The sequence below is a fragment of the Mauremys mutica genome, chromosome 8, assembly GCF_020497125.1.
Source record: "Mauremys mutica isolate MM-2020 ecotype Southern chromosome 8, ASM2049712v1, whole genome shotgun sequence".
Classification (NCBI taxonomy): Eukaryota; Metazoa; Chordata; order Testudines; family Geoemydidae; genus Mauremys; species Mauremys mutica.
This window is the reverse complement of record NC_059079.1, coordinates 54,178,232-54,199,614: the sequence shown is the minus strand read 5'-3', so window position 1 is coordinate 54,199,614 and position 21,383 is coordinate 54,178,232. Positions and strand designations below refer to the sequence as shown.

The 21,383-nt window shown below is 43.5% G+C and overlaps 1 protein-coding gene across 1 annotated transcript in view; it reads right to left on the bottom strand.

The window, feature by feature from the left end:
• The window catches only part of NIBAN1 (niban apoptosis regulator 1), a 106,675-nt gene extending 88,348 nt beyond the window's left edge, over positions 1–18,327 (bottom strand). The window contains exon 1 of the mRNA XM_045028818.1: positions 18,134–18,327. Within this exon, the coding sequence (XP_044884753.1) occupies positions 18,134–18,188 (55 nt within the window). The 5' untranslated portion in view covers positions 18,189–18,327. The remainder of the gene's footprint in view (positions 1–18,133) is intronic.
• Between the last annotated feature and the right edge of the window lie 3,056 nt (positions 18,328–21,383).

The window sequence follows — 21,383 nt, the reverse complement described above, 5'->3', positions numbered from 1 at the left end:
TTAGTTAAGTTACTTTACCTCTGTTCAGTCCAGCCTGAGGCCACACTGGAGGGGGAGGGGAGAGGAAGGGAAACCACTGTCCCTGCCAGTGCCTTAGAGAGCACTTATATTTGCAAGGCTGTCAGTTAACCAATGATTTCACTTACAGTACAAATCTTAAAAAGAAAAAACTCATAGGGCCAGTTCATGGCCTGCCCTTGCATGTACTGTATGTGCAAAGTGGGGGGGATGCAAAGAGCCTTCCTCTACTGTGGCTGACCCCTGTGTGAGGGCATAACTGCAAACACCCAAACACGGGGTTTTGCTTCTCCAAAGGGATGATGAGGAGTCAGGGTTTTTCTACTTAAGACTGTAAGCTCATTAAATCATAGACTGTCTCACTCTGTGCAGTGCTTAATATAAAGCTCTAGTCTTTATAGGGGCTTTTAGGTGCTACCATAGAAATAGATGTGATGCTGGTAGACCAAGCGCCAGCTCACATCAAGGCCACTAGTCCTCACTGACCACAGAGAACTACATAGCTGGGATGTAACATTTAAGCATTTGCTGGGTAACCATCAAAGCATTTGGTCTGAAATTGTAAACACAGTCAGAAAGAAGTATTAGTAAGTGTAAAAATCTAGTTTACACAGAGGTGTCCTCTCCTCTCCAGGGAAAAAAAAGGCCCACAGACACCAGACAAGCCAGTTTGGAACATCAGTGAACAAAAGACTTTGTGGATTATTTTAATCACATCCATGAAGAGGATACATGCACAAGTACTCATCCCATCTGCTTCAACTCTGGGGGAAGGGAATAAAAATCCTTGTCAAGAAAAAATTCTCTCTATGCTGCTTGAACGGTGAGGGGCAAAGATTCACAAGCATAAACAAGGGATCCCCAGCTGCGTAGCTTGGGTTAGCCCTAGAGGACGTATAGAGCTTGCATATTACAGAAGCGTCAATTGTGTTTTGGAACCTAAGACTGTACATTTGTGTGTGTATGCTTACCTGCTTTAACCTTCTAAATAATTCTTATTTCTTAGTTAATAAATCTTTAGTTAATTATTATAGGGTTGACTATTCTAGTGCTTGAGAAGTTCACACTCGATACTGGTTGGTGAAATCTAAATATAGAACTCACAACTAATTTGGGATTTGTGCCCTGCTTCTTAACAGTCTGCCCTGAGGTTGGTACTCATGCTCATGAGCCATTCCAGACAGCCTGACATTAGGTATCAAACCCAGTTTTGAATTTCCCTTTCTAAAAGAGCTCTTGTTGCAGTGAAAGAGGATCAAGTTAGAAATCTGAATGTCCTTAGAAGCACTGTATAACTCAGGGGTCTCAAACATGCGGCCCTCGGAGCTCTTCCCTGCGGCCCGCGGAGCTCCCCCAGTTACTTCCTGTCGCCGCCAAACTCCCCTCACCCCCGCCCCCCTCCCTGAGTTATTTTCTGTGCCTAAGCTCCCCGCGCGCTGCTCCCCAATGTTTGGGGCCGGGTCTCTCCCCTGGCCCCACCTGCCGCCCCCACGCGCCTCCCCCCAGTGTCTCCCGGCCCCCACTTGCTACCCCCTCACCGCCCGGGAGCCTGCCCGGGAACTCACGCTGACTCCACTCCTCCGCTATGCCGGCTTCCGGCATCACCTGCTGCCGCAGGGTCCTAGCGCCCCCCTGCACTAGGGCCAGGGCAGGCTGCCCTTCCCCTGCCCTTCTGCCCTAGTCCTGAGACTCTCCAATGCCCCGAGCCTCTCCAATGCCTCAAACCCCTCACCCTCAGCCCCACAGCCCTCACCCCTGCACCCCCTCCTATCCCCAAACTCCGTCCCAAAGCCTGCACCCCCACCCCCTGCCGCAGCCTGGAGCCTGCACCGAGCACAGAGCCTGCACTCCAGACCCCCTCCCCCACCCAAACTCCAGCCCAGGGACTGTACTCCCAACCCCCTCCCCGACCCAAACTCCCTCCCAGAGCCTTAGGCAGTAAATCTAAGTGCGTGTTTTGTCCTTTGAGTGAGGTGCATTACTGAGTGTATATATTTATTAAAACTGCTTGGAAATGACTTCGTCAAAAAAAAGAACACTCATGGAAGAAAAGAGAGTTTTCCAAGACAAATGGGAGAATTTATATTTTTTCACAGAGGTAAAAGATAAAATTCAATGACTTATTTGTCAGCAAACGATTGCTGTTCCCAAGGAGTATAACGTGCGTCAGCACTATGACACGATGCACCGTGATTAATATGATGCATTCACCGGAAAAATCCGAGAGGAAAAAGTTCAGCAACTTAAAGCAGCATTTGCCAAGCAAAGAAATTTATTTTCAGGGATTAACAAGTCTAGCGAAGATTCAGTAAGAGCAAGTTTTGTGATAAGCGAAATGATAGCTAAATCATCGCGACCTTTTACAGAAGGCTTATTCATAAAAGAATGTCTTATGAAGGCCAGTGAAATTTTATGTCCTGATAGGAAGAAAGTTTTTGAAGGCATAAGCTTGTCTGCAAATACAGTTGCCTGCAGGATAACGGATTTAGCTGATAATGTGCAAAAACAATTGATTCAAATGGCAAAAGACTTTGAAGTATTTTCAATTGCTCTTGATGAGAGTACAGATGTATCAGATACCGCACAGTGTGCAGTGTTCATTAGAGGTGTGGACTGCAATTTGAATATAACTGAAGAATTGCTAGACTTAATGCCACTGAAGGGTACCACAACGGGACGTGACATATTTCAAGGATTGGAAGAGTGCATTGAAAAAGCTGCGCTGCCATGGAACAAACTCGTATCTTTGGCTATGGATGGTGCGCCATCAATGTGCTCTGAAAACATTGGTGTGGTTGGATTATTGAAGACCAAACTGAACAGCCTCAATATACCAGGAATTAGCTTCACCAGTATACATTGTATTTTGCACCAAGAAGCCCTGTGTAGTAAAAGTCTACAAATGAAAGAAGTTATGGATGTAGTTGTTAAAACTGTTAATTTTATACGTGCACAAGGGCTGAATCACAGACAGTTCACTTCTTTTCTAGCAAGTATGGACAGTGAATATGGGGAACTTCTGTATCACACTCAAGTTAGATGGCTGAGTCGTGGAAATGTTTTGAAGCGTTTTTTTGCACTTAAAGAGGAGATTGATTCCTTCATGAAAATGAAAAACAAGGAGGTTCCACAGCTTGCTGATTCCACTTTTATCTGCAACCTTGCTTTTCTAACAGATGTAACTGATCACCTGAATGCACTGAACTTGAAACTTCAGGGTAGAAAACAGGTGATAACACAGATGTATGACAGTATTAAGTCATTCAAAGTCAAGCTTACTTTATGGGGGAAACAGCTGACTGCTGGCAATTTGGTCCATTTCTCAACTCTGAATTCCTTAGGAAAAGTTGAACCCAAATCCTTGAAAGAATATGCAGAGATCATTTCTAACTTACACAAACAGTTTGATGTGCGGTTTAAAGATTTCAAGGCACTTGAACCACATTTTCAACTTTTTTCCACATCATTTGCTGTTGAAATTGACAATGTTGCAGAGGAAATGCAGATGGAGTTAGTGGAGCTTCAGTGTGACACGATTTTGAAGCAGAAGTATACAGATGTTGGAATTCCAGAATTCTACAGGTTTCTTTCACAAGAAAGATTTCCCATGTTATTCTCTGCTTCTGCAAGGATAATGGCAATGTTTGGAAGTACATATATATGTGAACAGTTTTTCTCTTCCATGAAGATTAACAAATCTGTGTTAAGGTCAAGGCTCACTGATGAACATTTGCAAGCAACACTGAGATTGGTTTCGTCTCAGGATATCAAACCTAATATTGATGCTCTTGTGGATGCAAAACGCTGCCAGCTAAGTGGCCAAAAATGAAATGACTGTCAAAATTAGCACTGACGTTTCACATTACAGTTAAAGAAGTTAATAAAAAAGTTAATAAATTGACTTTTAATAGCATACTATATTTTAATACTATACTACTATATTACTCTTCATTTTTTTTTCTGCCTACCTCCAGGCGCTTCCCGCCGCCAAGCCGCCAAACAGCTGTTGGTGGCGCTTAGCACTTTCCAGGAGGGGGGGGGGGAGGAGCGGGGAGCCGCGCGCTTAGGGGAGGAGGTGGAGAAGAGACAGGGCAGGGGCGGGGCCTCATGGAAGGGGTGGATTGGGGGTGGGGCCAGGGGCAGCAAGGGGGCGTGTCAGTGATGCGGCCCTCGGGCCAATGCACTAGTCCTCATGCGGCCCTCGGGGTCATTTGAGTTTGAGACCCCTGGTATAACTGATTTAGAATATAAGCCAGAGTACCTGAAATTTATTACTCTGACATCTGTCAGGTTTATGCAAAATGAGTTTGTGGTGTCAGCCCAATTTCAAATGGATAAGAGTTCACGCTGTAAACATCATTACCACCTCAGCTGGCATTGGTCACACTCTTCTTAGTTTTCTTAGCAGAGAAGCCAAAGATGGAATGAATAGAGACTGAACTGTCTGTCTTTTACAGGTGATCTGTCCAGGTCCAGCCTGAGGCCACACTGGAGGGGGAGGGGAGAGGAAGGGAAACCACTGTCCCTGCCAGTGCTGTAGAGAGCACTTATATTTGCAAGGCTGTCAGTTAACCAATGATTTCAATTACAGTACAAATCTTAAAAAGAAAAAAACTCATAGGGCCAGATCATGGCCTGCCCTTGCATATACTGTATGTGCAAAATTGGGAGAATGCAAAGACCCTTCCTCTAATGTGGCTGACCCCTGTGTGAGGGCATAACTGCAAACCCCCAAACACATGGGCATTTGCTTCTCCCAAGGGATGAGGAGGAGTCAGGGCTTTGACCTTGCTCTAGGCAGCAAAACGGGCCAGCCACAGAGTAGAGTGCATACTGTACATGCACCTGCATAAAGGGTTGGCCCGTTCCTGTGCTGTCTGAGGGCTTACTCTTGCCCCTATTAAAGTCAGCAACAACTCCCCATTGCCTATTGTGGGTGCAGAGATAGGCTTCAAAAAGATCCAGTAGTCACTGCCTGGAGCTCATTGGCTTTAAACCTTCCCTCTACTTAGGCCTGTTCATTAATGACTCAATCTGGTCCGTAGTTTGAGAAGGAAGTAGTAGCTACATGAAAAACACTTGAATTATTTGGCACTGAACTGGGATTTTCTTAAGGCACAAAACACACTTGGTGCTTTATTGTGCACAAACCACAGAAGGCAGCCCTGGGACTTTTGTAAACCTAGTGTAACCCTCAGGAATCTCAGATTTTTCAATTCAAGGCATCAAAATAGACTAATCTTTGTAGGATTATTGGAAACTGTATGGAAAAGAGATTTTTTTTAAAAATTATATTGGGATCTTTCATTTTAAAGGAAACTAGACTGGTGAAAAGCCTCTTATTCTCTACTGATATGTGTGCACTTATTTTTTTGTAAGTTACTAGGCTAGTCATTTATAAAAGCAATTTTCAAATGTGCTTTTTAAAAATAATCTTTTTTGTTTGTTTTTATTATCTAATCAAGAGATACCAGAAGGATTCAGACTTGTTTAACTTCCTATATTCCCTCTTAGGTGCCAGCTATCCCTCAAGTAATATATTATTACTTGAGGGACAGCTCAAAATAATATTTTGGTATATTTTTTAATACCAAAAAATATAAACTGAATTATGCCCTTTAAAGCACTGCTAATGCCCAGTACTACGCAGGTTTGAAGATTTTTGTTGTTGGTGATGGCTGAAGATCAATCCTTAAGGCCTAGGGTACAACTGACGCCTTGTCACAAAATGAGATGGAGGTCTTAAAAATCTTTTAGGACTTAACCAGGTAATCAAGCCTACTGAGATCTTGGGAATCCTTCTGTAAAATTAAGCACGTGCTGTTTGCAGAATCAAAGCCTGGGGTTTTTTATGTATAGTGGTGGTCAAAAACCTGGACACAGTTTTCACAAAAATGTTGACTAACTGCTCAATTTTTATTTCTTCCATAATATATACCATTCTCTTCCTCTGCCCAGTGATAAAGACTGTTTCTCTGGTAACCGGTGCTAAGGTTATGGATGTGGCTGAGTTCTACTCACTCAAGACCAATTCCAGAGCCACTTATGACCCTAGAAGAGACACTGGGAAAGTCAGGTACAAGAATATTACAGAATCCACTTTTAGGGCCTTCCCTCAATTGTTCATGTTTTCAGCTGAATGATTTTTTTAAAAATGAAAGTTTACCATCTTGCTCTATAGACAGTAAAGTCTTCCCAATAGTAACCAATGCTTAACTCCGCCTTACATAAAGCAGTCTCTAGCCAAATAGCAGCAGCAAAGGTATGAATCATTTAATTACCCTCCTCCCAAACTTACCTTTAACTCAAGTGAGGTGGTGTTTAAGGAAAACTGCATTCATTTTGCTCCAAGCAATAATCTGAAAATGTAAGTGGCCAGAAACATTTCTCACCATGAATATACTGAAGCATGATTAAAATTTAATTGTAACTGACACTTCTAAACTGAAGACAGCCATCTTGTTGTTAATGGCATTTGAAGCCAAAGGGGTTGCACCAGTGTAGCTGTGAGCTCAATTTGATCCGGTGTCTTGGTTACCCATAACATCAGCTAACATTATTACAGGGTTCAATTCTCCTCCAGTATAGATCCTTTGAAGTCAGTGGGGTTCTATCAGTGTATCCAAGAGAAGAACTTTGTCCATATGGTTTATATATTGTAATATAGTATTAGCATAATCATGCAGTTATGCTTCAATCTTTGGCTCATTTACATCTACCTCATTTGGTGAACTGCTAAAACATTGTGTACTATTATGCTATTTATACAGATTGTAAACTCTTGTGGGCAGGAACCCTATCTTCACAGAAGCCTGCAAAACACCAGTACACCCATTCTCTTATAATACTACTATGTTTAAATACTGTAACCTCCACGTATTATGTAAGCTTTATGTACTTTGTAAAATATCAGTTAGAAATACTCTTAAAGAAAGTTAGAAACTGGATTACAGATTCTTCCACTAAGCTCCCATGCCACAAATTTTACAAAGACAAGTTGCAAGATAGCCACTACTTTGCAGGATATCTGCCTACAGCTGAAGTTTCACAAAATGCAGCATGTAAGGATATATCCCTTTAAGCCATGCATAAGGCACAGACTTGTCCCCAGCCCACAAAGCACCCACTGCCACACTCAAAGTCTCTTTTGAGGCATTATTATATTTTCTAAACATAGGCAAATCACAAACACAGTTCCTCAGCACACCCTGAGCTACAGGTCCCACAGTATTTTCCCCCTTGTCTCTCCCAGTCCTTCCTGTTTCAGAGCTCACTGCAGGATTCTTCCATGCCCTTTTAACAATGCACTTTCTCCCAAGAGGCCCTTTTCCCACTACCTTCCCTCCCAGAGATAGGGGAAGGCTGACAGCCACTCCCAAGCAACCCATTCCTACTCTTAGCCCACCAACCTTATTGGCAGCCTGGCTCTTTATAGCCCCAGATGCTGGCCCACCATCTTAACTGGCCAAACTGGGAGCACCTGTTCTAGCACAGGGGTGATGGACCTGCTTCATTTAAAGGGGCCAGCCACCCTGTGACACCACCATACATCTGTATACAATAACCCTAGGACTGCTGGCAAAGTCAATCAGCATGCAGAACTTCTTACTGAGTGTGAAGCCTACTGGTGGAGTCAAGCCTGTAAGGCAGTATTGGATGTGTTCCTGTATTTACTAAGGTAATTTTTTATTACCTTATTACCTCTTACTTCCTAGCAAATAGCATACAGCAGAACATAGCAGTGAAGGTTAAACTCAAAAACAAAATTAATCTGGAAATTTTAAGAACTTTGGGTGCAGATCTATAGACACTCAGTGCAACTCCCACGCAGCAACTGCAGTTGTGGGTCCATTGTCTTTGTTTATATTTTCTCTTTCCTCATCCATTGCCTAGGAGGCAATACTCAAGTGTTTTCTAGGATGCTCCTGCCTATCGAATATTCCTTTAAATCTTCCATTTTATTTTCCAAACTCAACCTCTGTAGCAACTTCCAAATTAGCACCTCTTTTCTTCCCAGAGAAGAATGGGCATTTTACTGTTCTTTGTTTAATTTTTGCATAAACATGAGAAGATGTGGATTGCTTTGGTGTAACAAAGCATACACTTTGCCACTGGACACTGATATCTTTGCAGGGTCCAGGGCTCAAACTCAAGTGCATCTTCCTGATACCGTCCTGAAAGAAAAAGAGAGAGCTACAGATGAAAAGTGCTATATAGGAAATAAATATACATAGACAGCTCCACATATGTCACATTTTATACTATATCCTGTTACAACCCAGCTCACTTGCAAAAGTTCAAGACGACTGATTCTCTAAACACTGCAATGCATAATTTGTACAGATTAAGAGAAAAAAATCTCATCAGAATTTGCCAGTCTTTTGCAAAATTCTGTTCTACTTGCAGACATACAGCAAGTTAGAAACTGAAAGTATGTATTACAGTTTAACAGAAAGTCAAATGTACAGTCCGAGAGCTACCCTGTAATCCCCTCCCACCAAAAAGGCCAAATTTTTCATAATCTATTCCAGTTCTCCAGTGTCCCTGTTAATGATTAAATTCAAACTGGCTCCTGCACTTCTTACAGCTGAATTCCACAGCTGCCTGTGTTCACCCTGCAAAAGCAGCCTTTCTTCAAGTTGCAAGGACCAACTTCTCTCCTCGATACCTAGGGGATTTGAGAGTATAACTTCAATAAATAAGTTTCAGAGTGGTAGCCGTGTTAGTCTGTATCAGCAAAAACAACGAGGAGTCTTTGTGGCACGTTAGAGACTAACAAATTTATTTGGGCGTAAGCTTTCATGGGCTAATGCCCACTTCATCAGATGCATGGAGGGAAAAATACAGTAAGCATAATATATATTACAGAACATGCAAAGATAGGAGTTGCCTTACCAAGTGGGAGGTCAGTGCTAACAAGTCAATTCAATTAAGGTGGAAGTGGCCTATTCTCAATAGTTGACAAGAAGAGGTGATTACCAAGGGACAAAAAATTACTTTTGTAGTGCTAACAAGGCAACTGCAATCAAGGTGGCCCATTTCCAACAGCTTACGAAAAAGTGTGAGTATCAGCAGAGGGAAAATTACTTTTTGTAGTGACCCTACACTCAGGTCCAATATACGCCCAAATAAATTTGTTAGTCTCTAAGGTGCCACAAAGACTCCTCATTGTTTATTTTCCCCCTTCAATAAATGACTGATTTCCCTATTTCTTCCTTGTGAGTAAAGAGGAAAATAGGCCCCATCTAGTCTCTAAAACCCTCACACACAGAACATAGTTCTATTTGGAAGTTGAGGGTGTCCAACATCCCTCAGAAGTTAATTGTGTTTAATTAATCATTAAATGATTAATTGCATCATCAATTGTAAATTACACTTTTATTAGTTACATACTAACCTTATAGACAAAAACAATTACTAGGAGCCCATTACAAACAGAAATAACTAATAGTTTTCACAGCTGAAAGATAATTAGCATTATAGGGAAGATTTGATAGTGAAGAGTCAAAAATGTGGTATTCTATATGGTTCATTACTTCATGCCAGATTCTACTCAGTTACAACTGTGCACCCACACTTCATTCCACGGACAGAATTTTCAGAAGGGCTTAGCACTAGAGCTGTTTAAAAAAATTCTTTTTTAAAAATCATAAAGTGTTTTGCAAAAAGTTTCATAAAAATGACCATCTGTCATTTTTTACCAGCTTTGCTGGTACCAACAATTGGTGGTAAATTTTAAGAAGAGCTCAGCTCACATTTAGAGTCAGCTCTGGGTGCTGAACTACTTTGAAAGTCTAGCTCCAATAGGGGGCTGGGTACTTGAAGTCTGCTCTTAAACCCTTTCAAAAATCTGGCCCTATAAAGCTGCATATGGATTACTGAGCAGAATTTGGCCCATTAACTCTAAATTGGGAAACTGGTAAGACTTGCCCGGTCATCTTGTGCATCCTCCAGCTATGTAAAATTGTTTCCTAGACATGACACAAGTATTTTTTCCTTGTTAATATTAAATGTCTCAAACAATAAGGCTTCTGCTACTTTCCTTTGAAATCTATGGCATGGTCTATTAGATCTTGCTATCAAGAAATTTTTCCTTAATATCACCACATTACTTCTAGTTATACTCCCTAGTACCACCCTAAATAATGCCTTTCCCTGTTGGGTGTTGCACACACTATTAGACAAATTATGTTACACACACCCAGCCACCACTACAAATGTAGTTCATGCTTAGTCAAGTTAGATTTATAAAATGTTATAATTTTTCCACATAAATCAATCCCTCCAGCTTCCTACTTATCATTGTCACTCTTTTCTAAACTACCTCCAGCTTGTTGACAACAATCTGCAATTCCTTCTTTTAGGGCCTGATCCAAGATCCATTGAAGTCAATAGAAAGTCTTTAACTTCGGCAGGTTTTAGGTCAAGCCCTTAGCATTTACATTTCTTATATATTTGTCATTCTGACATCCTGGGGAACTTAAAGCTTTATTGAATTTTTAAAAATCAACTCTTTTAAACCTATAGTAAATTAAATACCCCCTTCCTGTGTGGAAGTAACAAGAAAACCCTACCAATTCCCAAGACTGTAAGCCATAGTAGTGCCCAAACTCAGCAGAGCAGTGTGAGGTATGGGGGAGCTAGATTTCAAGGAAACCTGTAGATCTCCAACATTCTACAAGGTAAGGGGAAGTCAGGACCCCAGTGAGCTACTAACAAAGAAAGGCCCAAAAATACAGAGTTTAAGAAACAACAAAATGGACAAAGCCTTTACACAGAGGTTGCAACTACATATTTTCAACAAAAAAATCTTACAGTATTAAAGCCCTAAACCCTTAAAAATATTGAAGTGAACAGGTAAGTGAAGAGAGATAAATACCTAATTCCACTCTCAGTTCATATAATCTCTTAAGTGTACATGTGTACAGGAAGTGGTGTTAGCAGCTCAGCGGTGTTGCACTCTTCCTTCTGAGTCAGTACTGATCTAATACGTCAATAGACACTGTGCTGCTGGAGGTGCCATGTTTTAGATGGTTGTGTTCATTAAGGATCCTATGCCACTTTTTGTAAGATTAACATTGGTGTTAACCTTGATGTCTTGTCCAAATTCCAAATAGGGCAATACACATGCATACATATGTTCCACCTGCAGTCATAATTGGCTGTGATACACAGCCCTAACCCACTATCAAGTGTTGCTGTATGCTATTATACAGCTGCTGCTTTTCAGCCCAGAGATTACTACTTTTCAGTGAGAAAAATATTCCTTTCGAGAGAGATTTTCAAAATCACCTATGGGATTTGGATGCCTGCACCAGGGACTAACCCACTCTGGTTTCAGGTCATCCACTACCACTCAGGTGATTCTGGGGCTCCCAGCAGTTAGGTTTCTGAGACAACTTATCTGGCTAAATCACAACAGTCCAGAGTTAATCCAAAGGAAATGTAAATAACAGAATAAATAAAATAAATCTTCTACACTAGACAACTGCCAGATACAGCCCCTCTTCTTTTTAGGGTCTGCCTCTTCAACAGTCCTTAGCCCATCTTTTCGGCTCAGCTTTCAGTCCTCCTGGGCTGGAATCAGTCTCTTTTCCCCCATTGTTGATGGGAATAAATGTACCCCCTCAGAACATGGCAACATAAGGGAACTCACCTTCTATTGTGGGTTCCTAACTCTGTGTCCCTAGACAACTGGGATATCCACCCCTGTACTGCAAGCTGCCCTGTCTTTTCTTCCCTGGCCTTTTCCTATATGCTCAGCCTGGCCTTCTCACTGACCCTCTCCTGCCTATCCTCCTGCTCTTTAACAGAGCATCCCCTTCCAGGTCCACTCTCTCTGGGGTCTCCCTCACCAAACTCAAGCTGACCTTTTCATCTCCCTGCAGGCCTGGCTCACATGCTCCCATCATATTCATCCTGGACTCATTCCCTTTCCCTGGGGTGTCAGACTACAGCTGGGCAAGTGTAGCTGAGCCCAAACCCTTTAAGAGAGCCAGTTGCCCTGTAAGAATACCCTATTCTCATCAATTTCAAATGGAAACTGAACATCCGGATCTCTGAAGTGGCATTGAAAACTCTACTCTATACACTTCTGTTACTTTACCCTCACAAAATCCTGGTGAGTGAAGTCATTACTGCATGAAGCAAAATACTGAGATCCTCACATGAAAGGCCCTATACATATATTTTTTCCATATGCATCTTGTTAGACATTTGTGACCTTCTCTCCCTGACCCAGACTTCAGCATGGTGATCCAGGCCCTCATGGCTTTATGAAGAACAGGAGTACTTGTGGCACCTTAGAAACTAACAAATTTATTTCAGCATAAGCTTTCATGGGCTACAGCTCACTTCTTCGGATGCATAGAGTGGAACACACAGATAGAAGATATTTATATATACAGAGAACATGAAAAGGTGGAAGTACCCATACCAACTGTAAGAGTCCAATCAATTGAGATGAGAGAGCTCTCCTGATGACATAATTAAAGCACCTCCAATGAGCAGCAGTAGCAATGTCAGCGGGAGAGCATCTCCCGCCGACATAGCACTGTCATACCAGCACTTCTGTCCGTGTAACTTACGTCAGTCAGGGGTGTGTTTTTTTCACGCCTCTGAACAACATAAGATTTACCGACAAAAGTGATAGCGTAGACATAGCCAAACTCTCCTTAAAATATTCTTCTTCCTGGAAGTTGCTATACTCTAGTACTCCCCTCAAATACACAAGGAACAAACAAAGCCCGGAACCGTGGAATCTACCAGATGTGTATATTTGTAAGCAAAGTAACCACATGATGTTACTGCATATCTCATTCATCCTTACCACACATCATATCAAGTAACCCCGTCTTACATTTTTATCTTATTACCATGTTTGAACACAAAGCAGTGTAGATAAGCCCTTAGAGTCAGATCCCAAAGTCTTTACTTAGGGGCTCCTCTAAATGGAGATACTCAGAAAAATTAATCCAAATTAACTAAAGGTGTGAATTTAAAGTGGATTAGTTAAACTGCATTAAACCCCTCTGAGGACTCTCTCATTCAGAATTAAAGTGGTCTTAATTCAGTTTATCTTAATTCACTGTGAATTAAGTAAACTAAGGGCTTGGCTACACTTACAAATTTGCAGCGCTGCAGCAGGGTGTGAAAACACCCCCTCTGCAGCGCTGCAAATTGCGGCGCTACAAAGCGCCAGTGTAGTCAAAGCCCCAGCGCTGGGAGCCGCGCTCCCAGCGCTGTCCGTTATTCCCCACAGGGAGGTGGAGTACGGACAGCGCTGGGAGAGTTTTCTCCCAGCACTGGCGCTTTGACTACGCTTTGAAATGCAAGTGTAGCCAAAGCCTGAATTAAGGCCACTTTAATTCTGAATGAGAGTGTCCACAGAAGGGTATAATACAGTTTTACTAATCCACTTCAAATTTACACTTTCAGTTAATTTGGATTAAGTTTCCTGACTGTCCATGTAGACAAATCTTTACTTAGTCAAACTGCCACTGACTTTAAAAGGGATGCAATAAAAATGGAGTAAGAACCTCAGGATTTCGTCTTTAGGTTGTAAACTCCTCAAAGCTGAGACTTCATCTTTTATCTGTCGAGAACCACGCACATTTGCCCATTATGGGCCAAATTCACTACTGGTGCAAAGGTCTGGCAAAGCCCCGTGCACTGGTTTAACCTCACATAGGAGTTGTATGAGTGACAGATGAGTGGAGCTGCTACATCAGGGTACCGATGAACCACCTCAAAATACTAAACTGATCTCTGCACAGAAATTGATGGGGTTGGTATGGAAGGCCAGGAGCTGCAGATACTAATTAGGCCTGCAAGTTGGAATCATAGCCTAGCGCCCTGACACCGATTTGGGCAGTTGTGGAAATGACATTCATAATTATTGAACATGGTACACTCCATCTACACAGAGCACCAGACACTGGGGCTTTACCCCAATGGAGTGTTTCCCCCTTTCTAAGTTATTCCCATGCAATCTAGGATATGTAGCTGAATGCATTTTCTAAATAAAATAAGAAATATGAAGTACTATTGTTATGGCTGATCCTGCAAGACTACTCATGTGAATAGTTCCACTGAGGTAACATGAATAAGTGTTTGGGTTTATTGTTATTTAGAAATTCACATGCTACTGGCATATAGTTTTACTGACAAAAAAGAAACAACAACAACAAAAAAGGGGAAAAACAGCTGTCTCTTCTCATTTTGCTGTTATTTCTAAAGCCCTCCATTACCCTTGTTGTGAAAAACATTCAACTGACTTTCTAAAATTAAGCAAGATTGTTTTAATTGCTTGCCTTTCTAACATAAACACTGATTTATCCTCCTCCCTTTTCGAAAGAGAAGCATTGTCACATCCTCTCTGGTTTCTAGAAGAACTTGTCTCATGACCTCTACCAAAAGATAGCCATTGATAAACAAGGTCTGAATCTTGCAAACCCTCACCAAAGCCAACTGGAGTATTGTTTGGGGTGCACTTGTTGGACTGGGTCCTAAATAGGTATCAAAAATTAAAGACACTCTTCCATCTTCCTCCCCTCTCCCACTAAAAATAGTACTGTAGGCTGCTTTCTTCCCAAAATTAAAACAAATAAAAATCAACCATTATTCATAGCAGGAGTTTGAAGCAGGGACTGTTTAGTTACACAAAGACCCTTTCCAATAGATCACAGTACACAGACTGAAAATGGATTATGGCCCGACACATTCTAAATAAATATTTACTTCTTAACTGTCTGGCAATGGCTCTCTCCATTCCCCTCACAGACAAGAGTGCCAAGAGCAGGAAATTGCAAAAGTTTTTGCTTTCATGCATCTAAAGGGCTAGTATAAAACAGTCTTCTTAGTATCTGCAGTAACTAGGTATTGGTCCTTTAAGAGACTCTCAACTCATCATCAGGTTTCAATGACCAAGAAGCTGAGATACTGGCTTGAAGTTGAAAATTATACTGGGACAAATCTTGCCCTCTTGTCCTTCCCCACTGTATGAATGGCAGGAAGGGGAGCCAAGGAGGTGGAGCCTATTGACATGTTTCTCCTGGTTCTGTCCTGTGCTGAGTCTATCCTCCACAGTCTGAAGGAAACTAACAGCATACAGATCTCCCATGTAGGCTCCACAATTTGGCCCATCATTCTTCATCTGATAGTGATTTATTCATTTTAAATCTTTCTAATTTGGGCAGACTCATGAAAAACATAGTTCCTCATTCATTTTCCATGAGGTTCCTAAAGGAGTGGCAGTTCTACATTCTTACTCCAGCACAGATCACACCACAAACAAAATAATGCAGTGAATGCCAACTAAAATAGTAAACATCACTGAGCAGTCAGACTGCATTTTGTACCAAAAAGGTTTCGACTAAGTTGGCCCTGAACCAGTAGGACTCATACTAGCCTCAATAGAAATTTTATCTCAGTACTGACTATATGATCCCCATCACCACCTTTTTATACACATTTTGTTTAGCAAAAACAGATTTTCAGACATAAAATTGGTCACATAAACATCAGCTGTTACTACAGTGAGGGGGCATATATATATATATAGACAGATAGTAACAAAAGGTTTGACACCTTTTTATCTGTTTCCCTTTACAAGCAAATATATATATTCTGGAAAATTAAGCTGTCATTTTCTTTATCACTTTAACAATAAGCATATAAACACAAGTTTTGTAGCAGGTGTGACAATCCAGGTCCAGACACTCTAAGTGGAGAACAAGAGGGGTTGAACCCCAAGAATAAGCAGTTGAATCAACTGGTTGTATACAATGTTATTGTGTATAAATATACCTCAAGTAAGGTATTTTAATAAAAATTTGTAATGTTCTGTACTTGATGGTCATTGGGAAACATGTTTACAGATTATGGCTATGAATGTATGCTTGCATAAATGGCCAGGTCTACACGGCTACTTACTTCAGTATAACTGACATTGCTCAGGGGTGTGAATAAGCCACCCCTCTCAACAACATAAGTTACATCAACCTAAAAGCAGGTGTGAATAGCTACTGCCTCTCACAGAGTGGATTTATTATGCCCATCAGAGTGCTCTCTCCTGTCAATATAGAGCACCCATGTGGTGCTTCTAGTGCAGACTAGCCCTTTGCGTAGAACACTAATGGTAACTTGGGTGCAACTGCCACATCACTTAAGTGTGGGGAAGTAATCAGGCAAGGAGGGACATCTCACAGGCTAGTTGCTTCCCTTCCAACAACCTATTATGGCACAACACAGGGGAAGACAATAGTGGACTATTAAAGTTAATTGAAAGACATTGAAATGGAAAAGAAAATCCCAGTCTTGGATAACTAAGGAAGGAGGGAGTTTCCCCTGCTCTGTATAAACACAAATTACCATAGTCTGAAAGGCGAAAGGGGAATTTAGATAATATAGAAGTGTAAAGCCTGAGACTGCATCTTTATGTTTATTTTCTGTGTAACTTGTCTGTTTGCTTTTCCTTACTGTTTCACCTTTGAGTCTATGATTTCTCATTAAACCAACTTTTATTTTACCCCAAACTGACCTCTGTTGTGCAAACTGTGGAGAGTGTGTTTGCCGAAGTGGACTGATAGGTGGGGAGAGGTTTCATTCCTTGAGGGATGATGAGCCGAAGTGGAAAAGTCTGAATGTCTGGTCATTAAGAACTCAGGGAAACAGATTTGGGGGAACTCTGGACCAGAACAGGAGTTGTTGAAGTCATTCTGCAAGGAATAATTAGGTTGGAGGAAGGCAGAGTTGAGCCCTTTATGCTTGTAGGCTGGCTACTGGTGTCAGAGCTCTGAGCCACATAGGCATAGTATTAAGGTATCCAACATTACAAGGCAGGTGGTGACAGAACCCCTTACTGGTCTGGGTAACTCAAGTCCTTTCTGGATTATCTATCTAATCCAAAACCCAGAGGAAACTTTATTGGCTTCAAAGGACTTTGCAAAATTGGGCTCTTAGGGCCAGCATACAAAGCTGATAGTGCCATTTATAGGACCACAGAGTTGAGGTATTGACATCAGGTGGACACTCTTTCCAGTTTCAGGGAATTTTGGCCCTCTCTGATTTCATGTGTTTATTTTTAGGCAAAGCATAGCCATTCATTAAGAGTAAAAAAGCATTATTATTGACATGTGAAAAATCATTTGCTTTGAATCATGTTGGCCCTCTCTGAAGTGATCTGCCCGTTCCTCAATTCAGCACATGGTTAAATGCTTTGCTGAAGTCCCACAACTTTAATGGGACCCAGACAGCATGGAAGATATCTTCAACAATGGGAAGATGGTATAGTTCACATACTTTCAATGTATGACTGATAATTATCCAGTCTCAACTGCCTGGTTTTATTGGGTTACCCCTAAAATTGAAAAGCCTCCATCTGGAGAGGGCGATGCAAGCAGATGTATTTACTTTTCAAAAACAAAAATATTTGCCTCCACCGGGTAAATTTCCTGCCCTCCTTCGCTCCCCCTTGCCGAGTTTGCCTAATTTATACACTAACTTCAGGCTGGGACTCTAGTTTACTGGGAGTCCCTCTGTAAAAGGGCACTAGCACACAAACCCACCCATTCAGTCCCCTGTCCCATTGCCAGGCAGAAAGGTCTGGGAGACACTCTGTCATGCAGTGACCTGCCATTCTAGCTGTGCTGCTTTCTGCACGTCTGGTCCTGGAGGCTCCTGAGAGCAGGCTTTGCCTGATTCGTTGGCCGGCAGATACAGCAGGGTCGGTGCTCATTACAATAAGTTACCCAGAAATATCAATTTCTCCTGCCTACCTCTCAGATCTCTCCAGTGGTCACTGTCCTGTCTGCCCGCTGCCTTCACTTTCTGCAAATCCCTAACACTGCTAGACTTTTAAGCAGCATCGTTTCTCCGCAAAGTAGCCAGCTTCTCCCCCTCCCCTTCTCCTCCCTCCCCGGATTAAAATTCAGATGCAAACGTGGTGGTGGCCGCTGCCTGCCTCCTGTCACTGGGTCTCAGGGAGCATCCAGCCTGGGAGGCAGCCAGCCGCCAAATACTTTGCAACTTCAGAACCGCCCACGAATCGCCGCGTCCCCCTGCCTAACTTGTACCGACTGTCTGCGGGCCGGCAGGCAGCAGCGCCGTACGGTACCTCGGATGTAGCTGCATTTGCTCTCGTCCAGCTGGCTGGAGGCAGAGCCGCCCATGGCGCGGGCAGGGGCTACAGCGCCGGACACGGGCTGCGGGAGGGCGAGAGCGGCTCCGAGCGCTCCCGGGGCCGGTCTGCAGGAGAGGCGGCTGGCGTGGGGGAGCTGCGCGCCGCTTCGCAAGAGCTGCTCAGCCTGGCTGGCCGCTTCGGATCGGGGGGGTGTTTTTCTCTCTCCCTCCTCTTCAGTCGCAACGCAAACTTCCTCCGAAAGGCACCGCCTTCTCGCGCGCCTCCTCCGCTCCCCGGGCGGCGGGCCGGGCTGGGCCGGGCCGGGCGGGGGAGCTCCGCTCGCCCCTGGGCTGGCTCCCCCCGTCCTCACTCACCCCTGTTCCCGCAGGGGGCTGCTCCCGCCCCAACTTCTCCCGCCCTCCATTTCTTGCTGCCCCGTCAGGCTTCACGGTTCCTGCTCCCCCGCCCCTCCTGCGGCTTCCCCCGCCTGGGGCTGTCACAGTTCAGCGCCACTGCCCCCCTCAGGGAGCTCGGGGGTCCCCCTCTCCGGGGCCAGCCCGTTAGCGAGCCTCGGAGCGGAGCCCGCCAAGGGGGAAACAACTGCCGCCCTGCGCCAGGTAGCGGGGCCTTAGCCCGTGTGAAGCCGCACGGCGCAGCCACAAGCAGCTGTGGCCTCCCGCTCCCGCCACACGCTGCCTGGGTCAGAACAAGGGGAAACCCAACGATAATGTCACTCGGGAGACCCGCTTGCACCAGGTGAAGCTTCTCCTGCGTGGCAGGGGCAGCTCTAGCTTTTCTGCCGCCCCACGCATGGCAGTGAGGCTGCCTTCCCGGGAGCTGCGGGGGTCCCGCACCTTCGGCGGCGCCTGCGGGAAGTCCACGGGTCCCGCGGATTCGGGGTACTGGCGCCAAATTGCCCCTGAATTCGGATCGGCGGACCTCCCGCAGGCGCGCCCCCAAGGCAGCCTGGCTGCAGCCCTCACAGTAACCGGCAGGCGTGCGGCTTGCAGCCCCAGGCTGCGTGGTGACTGAAGCTCCTCCAGCCACTATATGTTCCCCACACAGGCGGTATCAGAGGAAAAGCCCCCCCACACGTTCCAAGGAATTTGGGGGGGGGAACACACTATTTCAATTAATTCACCTTAATTCTGTGTATAAAGTGTATAATTTTATTATGAAGTGAGTTCCTTTGAACAGAAACTAATTATGTATTGCACATTTCCAGTAACTGAAAATTGCATATTTTAGACATTTGAATACATTTGTTTTAACCATTCTACATTGATCACAAGCTCCAATTTTGTTTGAACAAATTAAGCCTACTTTTGTTCCACCAACTGTATTAATGCATTTGATACCTCAACAATTTTATATTTTGCTATTTCATCATCAAAAGCAGGTTAAGAAATTTCTAGGGCTGTCAAGCAATTAAAAAAATTTATCGCGATTAATTGTGTGATAAAAAAAATCTCAATTAATTGTGCTGTTAATAATATAATACCATTTATTTAAATATTTGAATGTTTTTACATTTTCAAATATATTCATTTAAATTACAACACTTTGATTATAAATTACAATTTATATTTATTTTTAGTACAAATATTTACACTGTAAAAAACAAAAGAAATAGTATTTTTCAATTCACCTAATACAAGTACTGTAGTGCAATCTCTTTATCATGAAAGTTAAACTTACAAATGTAGAATTAGGTACAAAAAAATAACTGCATTAAAAAATAAAACAATGTCAAACTTTAGAGCCTACAAGTTCACTCAGTCCTACTTCAGCCAATCACTGTGACAAACAAGTTTGGTTACAATTTGCAGGATATGATGCTGCCCACTTCTTGTTTACAATGTCACCCATAGGCGCCAACTTTCTCTGGTGCCGGTGGGTGCTTGTGCCCCCTGCCCTGGCCCCGCTCCGACTCTACCCTTTCCCCACCCCTGTCCCACCCCCATTCCAACCCTTTTCCCAAAGTCCCTGCCCCAACTCCACCTCCTCCCTGCCCCTATTGGACCTCTTCCCCAAATTCCTGCCCCAGCCCCGCCTCTTCCACAAGTGCTCTGCATTCGCCCTCCCCCCTCCCTCCCAGCACTTGCAGCCACGAAACAGCTGTTTCGTGGCACAAGCGCTGGGAGCTAGGGGGAAAAAGCGGGCATGCAGAGCAGCGCACCCACCAATTTTTCCCTGTGGGTGCTCCAGCCCTGGAGCACCCACGGAGTCAGCACCTGTGATGTCACCTGAAAGTGAGAACAGGTGTTCACATAGGACTGTTGTAGCCGGCATCGCAAGATGCACCAAAGATTCATATGTTCCTTCATGCTTCAACCAGCATTTCAGAGGACATGCGTCCATGCTGATGATGGATTCTGCTCGATACCGATCCAAAGCAGTGCGGACTGATGCATGTTAATTTTCGGCATCTGACTCAGATGCCACCAGCAGAAGGTTGATTTTCTTTTTTGATGGTTCATGTTCTGTAGTTTCCGCATTGAAGTTCTGAAAGCATGCTCCACACCTCGTCCCTCTCAGATTTTGGAAGGCACTTCAAATTCTTAAACCTTGGGTCAAGTGGCTTAGCTATTTTTAGAAATCTCACATTGGTACCTTCTTTGCATTTTGTCAAATCTGCTGTGAAAGTGTTCTTAAAATGAACATGTGCTGAGTCATCATCTGAGACGGCTATAACATGAAATATATGGCAGATTGCGGGTAAAACAAAACAGGACAATTCTCCCCTAAGGAGTTCAGTCACAAATTAAATTAACACATTCTTTTTTTAACCAGTATCATCAGCTTGGAAGCATGTTCTCTGGAATGGTGGCCAAAGCATGAAGGGGCATACGAATGTTTAGCATATCTGGCACGTAAATGCCTTGCAATGCCAGTTACAAAAGTGCCATGCGAACACCTGGTCTCACTTTCAGGTGACATTGTAAATAAGAAGTGGGCAGCAGTATCTCCCGTAAATGTAAACAAACTTGTTTGTCTTAGCAATTGACTGAACAAGAAGTAGGACTAAGTGGACTTATAGCCTCTAAAGCAGTGGTTCTCAAACTGTGGGTTGGGACTCCAAAATGGGTCGCAACCCCATTTTAATGGGGTCGCCTGGGCTGGCGTTAGATTTGGTGGGGCTTGGGCTTGGGCTTTGCCCACCCACTTGGGTGGCAGGGCTGAGGCAGGCTCAGGCTTCGGTCCCCCCTCCTGGGATCCTGTAGTAATTTTTGTTGTCAGAAGG